The 8,097-nt window shown below is 41.7% G+C and overlaps 1 protein-coding gene across 3 annotated transcripts; it reads right to left on the bottom strand.

Moving 5' to 3' along the window:
* Positions 1-2,400: 2,400 nt before the first annotated feature.
* On the bottom strand, positions 2,401-7,036 carry LOC107275739 (probable plastidic glucose transporter 1). 3 transcript variants are annotated; one of them, XM_015795745.3, is made up of 12 exons: positions 6,716-7,036; positions 6,497-6,626; positions 6,081-6,281; positions 5,822-5,921; positions 5,566-5,678; positions 5,043-5,136; positions 4,815-4,965; positions 4,084-4,230; positions 3,940-4,013; positions 3,631-3,719; positions 3,053-3,167; positions 2,401-2,903 (listed from the first exon to the last, which is right to left on the bottom strand). In XM_015795745.3, the coding sequence occupies exons 1-12, from the start codon at positions 6,945-6,947 to the stop codon at positions 2,706-2,708; spliced, it is 1,644 nt and encodes a 547-aa protein (XP_015651231.1). In that variant the 5' UTR covers positions 6,948-7,036; the 3' UTR covers positions 2,401-2,705. The 3 variants fall into 3 exon arrangements, with proteins under 3 accessions (XP_015651231.1, XP_066160328.1, XP_066160329.1); XM_066304231.1 differs by having other exon boundaries at positions 5,822-5,914; XM_066304232.1 differs by lacking the exons at positions 5,822-5,921; positions 6,081-6,281; positions 6,497-6,626; positions 6,716-7,036 and adding an exon at positions 5,448-5,494 and having other exon boundaries at positions 5,566-5,640.
* Between the last annotated feature and the right edge of the window lie 1,061 nt (positions 7,037-8,097).

The following is an 8,097-nucleotide window of genomic DNA, read 5'->3' as shown; positions in this document are numbered from 1 at the left end:
TCGGCATCGTTCGGCTTCCTGTCGCACGCGCTGTTCTTCGGCTTCTCGGGCTTTACGTTGTTCTTCCGTCTCGCTGTCAGCCATGAAGATGCCGAAGTAGAGAGGCGTGTAGTTATCTTCAAAGTCTTCGTCGAAGTCGTCGAGGTTGCGGTAGTCGTAGCGGTAGCCGAAGTCATCGTACTCAATGATCTCCGTAGGCCGTGAGTCGACACCGGGGGAGCTGAGGTAGCCATCCAGTTGTTCCGTCGAAACCGTGCCGAGAGGCTAGAGTATGACGCCGACTTCCTTGGAGCTAGGCTGGATCGGGGCCGAGGCCGGATCCCGCCTAGACCTACGGGGAGAAGATGCCCTTGTGGTGAAGACGGCAGCCAAATCATCGGGGAGTTTCATCAGGATTGGTGGATAAGCTCCATCATCTTGATCAGGTCGTGTTGTAGTAGATTGGATCTTGTCCGAGTGGTTTGAGGCCAACTCGGTTGAGATGGTCTTGGGGTAGATCTTGGCCAAGTTCGGGATACCGAACGGGGCGGAGATCTGGCCTCTTCCCGACTGGTTCGAATCCGAGTCGAGGAGAGAAATCTTGCCGAGGTCGTTGGTGATGAAGTCGAGGCTGCCAAACCGGAACACCTGCCCGGGAGGGAAGACGAAGTCGTCGATGCCGGAAACGAAACCCATCGCACTAGTCGGCGAAGAACTTGACGCTACCCCTACCTGGCGCGCCAACTGTCGAAACAAGATTTCGGCAATACTAAAAGGGGGTGGCTATCAAGCTGGAAAAGTGGATGGGTTGAAAGAAAAGGAATTTTATACAGGTTCAGGCCTTCTTAATTAAGAAGTAATACCCTACTCCTGTCCGGGGATTGATCCGCCGAGTGTTATTATTGATCATATGATCTGGGTGAAAATCGTGCCCCTAGAGGCACCCGGACCCCTCCTTATACAGGGGAAGGGGTCCGCATTACAAAGCACAATCCATATCCCTAACGGAATAAGTAGTTACAGATAAGATACAATCGTAACCGACTAGGATCCCAGGTATTTCCTTGACGTACAAGTTTGGAATTTAACCCGAGTCCTTTTAAGGATATTCTGTCTATACATGGCACCCCATACCCAGTCGGACTATACATGGCGTGTAGATATGGGGTATCCATAATCTCCACACATCTCCTTAGTAGTCATGCCAAGGGCTAAAATTTATTATATTTTAGGACAAATGGAGTAATAGGTTTTGTTCTTAAGTGTTTTTTTTATTGAAGTTTGAATCTTATAAACGAGTGATATTTTGTAGGCATTATTTGCCCTAACCTATGCTAAATATTGTAATTTTTTTAGATTATGAAATATTTCACTAATCAAGGAAAGGTTGTTCTAACAATGATGCTTGGGTGCATTCCTTATGTAGACACTGCAATGAAGGCATTCCTTTATCTTGAGAAGAGAAGGGTTCCATTAAAAAAAACCATTTTCTATCTTTTGTAACTAGAGTTAGTTCTCCTCACTCAACTTATTCATGCCTTTCTTCTTTTTTCTTCAACAGTGATATAATCTTTGCACGTAATTTGAACACGATGACACAAAAAGTCCAAAGCTAACAATTTTCTTTGAGGAAAACTATCAACATATAAAATATTCAGGGAGAACTGAACAACACTCTAAGAAAAGACTGGATTTGGCCAATCGTTCTGACATCAATATCATGGACTAAATTGATGTTTCTAAGGTCAATACTCCTTCTGTCACTATACTGCTAAGTTTTTTTTTAAAAAAAAAAGTCTTCAAAGTTCACCGAATTGCAATCTCCTCTTCCTCAGGACCTCATATTTGAAAAATGCAAAAAAAACGATGAGCTAATACATACAAGCTCTTTCAAAAAAGTAACATGTTGAGAATAGTCTCTGATTTGACCTGGAAAATTTTTTATGCTTTAATTTGAGACCACACAACACTAGCAAGAACATCTGAGACGTCTTGTACCGCAGCCACAGATGAACAAGAAGCAATGTGTTTGCTTTGAAAACTCTCACCAAATACAGCGACCCAACTGAAAGGTCTGCTTGTGATTAACTGTGGAGGCAGCTTTTGATTTAGGCATGACTTTGTTCAGCATAAATACATTCAGAAAAACTAAAGTGATTGTCCTTCTCGCCAAAAAAAAAAAGTGAATGACTTTTTATCACATTAGAGTTCAGTTTTTGCAAGCATCGAGATTTGACAGCACTTTCTCAAATCGAGAAATATGCATTTGTAATGCAAAGGCAAACCGTGTTTATATTTTCAAACCGGCCCACCACTCAAAAGATTTTCAAACCGGCCCACCACTCAAAAGAGGCTTAAACTGTCACCAAAACAAATTTGGAACAAGGCAGATATAATTAAAGCACAAAATGTGGAAAGGCATAAAACAATGGCAATTCTCTACTCTTTATTTGCATGGTTACTTCAACTGCTTGCCCTATTAACAACCTGAGGTGTGTGTTCTTCAGTAATGTGATCCATTATATACATGGTTATATAACTACACAAGTAAGGTGACAACATGGATCTGCTGGATGGCTACTGCTTCTACATAACCACTATATGCACTGACAAGCAGGTTGGATCATTAGAACAACAATCTGGAATTCCAGTACCCCATGGATCAAAAACTCCTTGGAGCAGTTGAATGCTTGGTCCATCTGCGTAAGTGAATGAAAGAATGTGTCTCACTCTCGCTTGCCAGGGGCAGCAGGGCTCAGAGACATTTCGATTTCCTCAAGAGAACGTCCTTTCGTCTCGACAATGAAATTGTAGGCGAAAAGTGCTGACAACAAGGATACTCCACCAAAACCTGCATAGACGGCTCCAACGCCTAACTTCTTCGCAAGCTCCAGGAAATACAGTCCCACCAGAAAATTGCATATCTGACGAACAACCCAATCCATAAGTGTTGAAGTAGACAGGACTAATAAACTGCATATCTTGACTTGAAGCGGCAATGTAGAGTACATACAAACTACACACTACACAAGGAGAGTTACGAGGCGATTTTATACAGTTGGAAAGTGCATACCCAATGTACAGTGAAGCTGAAGCCCATAACTTTCGAGCGTGTCCGAGCACCACTCAGCTCTGGTATGATGATTCCTGTAACTGGTCCGGCTCCAATGGCGAATGTAAATATGTACCTGGAAATGTAAACATGAATAAATAAGTGAGATAAAAAAAATCGCTCAGTATTAACTGTTCCATAAACACAATGTGTGAGACCTGATCAGTTGCCAGATCATGAAGTAAAGTATATAGATGCTAGAAAAGGATCCTTTAAATTATCCATCAGCAATGCAAATGTAAATGGCTTAAATTATCCATCAGCAATGCAAGGTAAATGGCAAACTGAGAAATTAAACACGTGAATTTTCCATATTCCAAGCAAGGATTTTGCTTCACAGCAATCATAAATAGACCTCAAAGCAAAGGTTCCAAAAAAGGGACACCCTTTGTAGTAACCTCTATAAAAAAACAGCTATCATGTTCAACAAGTTAATTCTTTCAAGTACTAATTACAAGTACTTTAAATTACCAGGGAACATTGTATCATAGCAAGTGGAATGAAGAATATGAAATAGAAAGTGATGCAGAAATACATACAACAGAGTTCCAGTAATTGACAGGCCATGGCTAACTCCTTCATCAAGGGGGAAGCTAATGGCATATACTATTAGGAACATTGCAAGTGCCTGCAAAAAAGTAGAAAAGTTGCATCAGGTTTTGTTTAAGGACTACAGCAGATCACAACAATATTTCCAGAACAGTAATCATGCAATAAAAAATTATATACTCATCATAGCTTACACTTGCCATAACTCCTCTGAAACAAGAAAAACAATGCAGAATTTACTCAACTCTAAAAGATTATATTAAAACTTCCTGAAAAGCATCGGTAGAAGCAATATATACCATTCCAAGATAGCTTCCTGTCAAGAGTTTCTTTCGACCTTGCTTATCCATCAAAATTGAAGCAACAATTGCCCCTGAAATTTGGTCCATGAGTTTATGAATAGTTACCGCAAAGTAGAGCATTATAAAACAAGTTTAACAAACCTGCAAAATTAGTTATTCCAACATATAGGCTTGCCAAGATACCACTGGTAATACCAACATCACGGAATGTTAATGATGAGAAGTACAGAACGCCATTTATGCCAGCAAACTGTTGCAGAAAGAAAAGGGACCCTCCAATCAGTGCAACTGCATATACATTAGAAATTAAGCTATTAATATCATGGAAATAAAGATCATAATAATGCAAAGGGAAGGAACAAATAGAAACAAGTATACAGACATTAAAGATACTTGTGTTTAAGGTTATCCAGAAATAAGACACTTATTCACTGTATTGATCTGTAACAGCATCTACGACAACCACCTAAATAACTGACTATTTTCCAACCAGCAATGAACATTAGCAAAATTGCAGAAGATACCATAACATATTTGAAGGAAAAAGCTAGAAACCATATACGGGACAATTGCCAACATACATCAATGTGACTCCTACAATATGAAAGGAAAAACAGTAACCAGTTCCTTTATAAAGGCATAAGGTAGTATTGAATATGTCCTATGAAACTTTACAGAGCACACAGACATGCATCAGCATTTTAGAACATACATATAGCACCTGCTACAAGCAGTCATGCATATCCTAAAGTTATGAGCTGGAATGCACATACACCACCAAAACAATAGACTTTCCATTGTACTCCACGATCATAATATGGCAGTTCTAACTTCAAACCAGCAGAAAGAGCTAAAGGGAAAAAAGGAATAACCTCTATTGTGGGGTTCTTCCAGAAGTTCTGACCAGCTAGCCTGCGAATCATCATTTGCAACAACAGATTGGATCTCTTCCATGGACTTCTCAACTTCAGAAGGTCCCCAAACATGTTCTACAACATTTCTGGCATCATCTATTCTTCCAACCTACACAATGGAGTCCATTTGTATTGGCAAATACCCTAAGTTGACAAATAAAACTATAAGTTATGTAGTAAAGGTACCTTGGCAAGCCAGCGGGGACTCTCAACAGCAAATTGCATTCCAGCAACAATAAGAACACCAGGTACACATGCAGCATAAAGCATTGTCCGCCACCTATGGATTCAGATACAAAATCTTAAGCAACACATTAATGATTTATTACGTATACAATGGATCTGCCAACTGATTAAGAATCAGTTCAGAAAGGTTCCAGGAATGCAATAGATTTCGAAATAGAAATTCTTTTTTCAATGAATATGCAATTAATATCAAGAACTGAAGGATTAGTAATTAAAACTAGTAAATTGCATTCCTCTACCAGTGCAATGGTTTTGATACCCCCATGATTTATTTTTAAAAAAATTATGATATCTTAGTTCTATTATTAAATGAATCAAGGATATGTGAACAAAAACATTATTCACCTGCTTTGATCGATATGTTTTGTTAATATGCTCCATCGATAATGGCACTGCAGCAAATTTAAACTACTGATGACTTACATTATTAACAGTGAAGAAATGCCAAGAAGAGATGCCTCACCAATGTGGGTCACTTTCAGATGGTATTCCCAATGAGAATGCAGCGATTATTCCCAAACATGTTCCGATCTGACATAGAGTCCCCAAAGAACCCCTGTATTTTGTTGGAGCAACCTAAAAGGTAGCATGTGAAAATAAAAACTAAAGATACATATAAAGCAACTGGGAAGAAAATCAATATTGGAGAATCAATCATATACTGATGATATGTATAACAGTGACAATTAATTCTGAAATAACAAACGCCTGAACGGTACCTCGGAGACATATAGTGGAACGAGCACTGTATTTATGCCAATTCCAATGCCAACAAGGAATCTTCCCAAGAGCATCTCATCCAACGAATCTGCCTGTGCACTGTATGATTGTTTTAGATGTAACAGATGCTAAATTTATGAAATAAAAATGGTGTCTAGATAAAAAAAAGAAACTGAATTCTATGTAAAATTCTATACAAGCATGCTGCACACTGGTCAGCAGGAACTCCATTAAGTTAGAAACAGTGAAACTGAGTACCTGAGAAGTGCACCAAGAATCAGCGGAATGCTATCAATTTGAAGAGTCCTTTTACATCCAAAATTGTCGACTAGTGCAGATGAGCCTAAGCTTCCGAAAAATGCTCCAACAATGAATATGCTGACCACAAGACCTTGGAGAAATGGATTCCCCTGAAAACCAAGCTCCCGTGCTATATCCTCTATTGGACCATTCATGACCCTGCAGACGTACAATGCACCAAGGATTCAGCCAGATGTTCTAACAACGACAGAAGTCGCAGAAAGCTTAGCATTACAGCGCACGGTTTAGCTCATTGAAGTGTCGGTTTTACATTTCAGTTGGCATTGTTCAGCTATAGTGCACAGGATACATAAATTGAGCAAAATGTATAGGTATAGTGTGTAGCCAGTGGATGACACGAAATGTGCACGCACCCGATGTGGTAGCCGAAGAGGAAGTTGGCCATGGACGCCGTGAGCACGTGCGGGAACACCCGCAGCCACCCGAGATCAGCACCGCCGCCTCCATCTCCACCACCGCCTCCCCCAATCCCCGCATCCAATCCTACCAATAGCAGCACGGAAGCTCGCTTTCAATTCAAATCACAATCAGCACGAACAGAAAGGAGACAGAGAAGCGCCCGCTCGCCCAACCTGCGGCGGCGCTCTCCGGGAGCGGCGGCGGGGCCGACGCTGAGGCCGGGCTGGACGGCGGCGGCGGCCTGCTCTCGACGGCGACGAGCCGCGGCGGCCAGAGCGCCCCGAGCGCCGCCACGGCCGTGCCGCCGCGCCCCCGCACCCGCGGCGCGGCGGGGAGGCAGAACGGCAGCGGCAGCGGCAGCGGCAGCAGCGCGGCGGGATGGGGCGGCGGCGGCGGCGGCTGCATGTCTCCCCGGCGGGGCAATCCGTCGAGCAGGTGGCGCGCGCGCAGAGGAGAGGAGAGGAGAGGAGGCGGGAGAAGCCGGGGGTTGGGCTAGGCACCCGCGGGCCGCGGCTTCCGTGAGAGAAGGGCCCCGGTCTCTGCGTGGGGCCCACCCGCGGTTTCTATGTGGGGCCCACCCACCCCCAACTCGCCTGAGAGATTTTTTTTTGCGTGAGGCGGAGGCCGCCCTCTGTCACTGTCTGGACATCAGCTCTCTTATCCTCTACTTTCGCTTGTCTATTCTCGTCTCAGCTTCGTCGAACCGTTTCGGGTAGACCTATTATCATTCCGTGGTAAAATAACTAGTACGTCGTGAGAATCACCGTAGTTTCAAAAATCAAGAAGATTAGTGCACATGATAATCATGTGGTCTTATAAACCCTGCTCGTCTGTTGCGAGTTGTGACTTTGAGTGACTTACTGTGGGTGATTGATAAAAAAATGCACAGATTTTGTTTTTTCTTTTGCCAACACGCAACACCAAATTTTTTGCTCGTATTTATGCTTATAAGCCACGACCAAAGTTAAACTTTTTAAATTTAAACTTAAATTATTGTAGTGCTTTCTTTTCTTTTTCTACCTTAGGTTTTAAGCTGTTAAGAATAGAAATTTAAATATTTTAACCACCATAAAATTATTTTTCGTTGCCTAGTTCATTTTCTCTACAGCTTATCAGCCGAGCCACTAACGCCAAGTAGAAAATAAATTTCTACAAGATAAACTGTTTCTTTCCCTTCCTTTGTCCGTGTGCCCGATTGAGTATGCCTTTTAAATATCCCCGTTCGGCTTTCTAGTGTCCTGTTTTAGGGAGCTAAAGAAACGATTGAAATATTTTTATGTAATAATACTCTATTTTTGGATTCTCTAGATATTGAGGTCTTGTTTGGCTGCTGTAGAAAAGTTTAACTTTTTAGTCCAGATTCTAATAAGTTATAATTGTAGAATCCAGAAAATAAACTAGAAGCCAAAAAGGCCCTGAGACTTATTAGTAGAATTTAGGCAGCTAGCGAAATAGGGCAAAACATGCAGCATTGGTTATAATTTTGTAATATTTTTCGCTACATTAATATAAAAAAATTATACTGTCCAGTGCTGGTCATTGCGAAAAAGAAAAC

The sequence above is a fragment of the Oryza sativa genome, chromosome 9 (genome assembly GCF_034140825.1).
Source record: "Oryza sativa Japonica Group chromosome 9, ASM3414082v1".
NCBI lineage: Eukaryota > Viridiplantae > Streptophyta > Magnoliopsida > Poales > Poaceae > Oryza > Oryza sativa.
The sequence above is the reverse complement of the archived record's forward strand: the minus strand, read 5'-3'. Positions and strand labels throughout refer to the sequence as shown.

Coding starts and splice junctions, on each gene's coding strand:
- LOC107275739 (XM_015795745.3), bottom strand. CDS start 6,947: ATGCAGCCGCCGCCGCCGCCGCCCCATCCCGCCGCGCTGCTGCCGCTG. Junction 6,627..6,715: donor CCCGGAGAGCGCCGCCGCAG/GTTGGGCGAGCG, acceptor TGCTATTGGTAG/GATTGGATGCGGGGATTGGG. Junction 5,922..6,080: donor ATTCTTGGTGCACTTCTCAG/GTACTCAGTTTC, acceptor ACAATCATACAG/TGCACAGGCAGATTCGTTGG.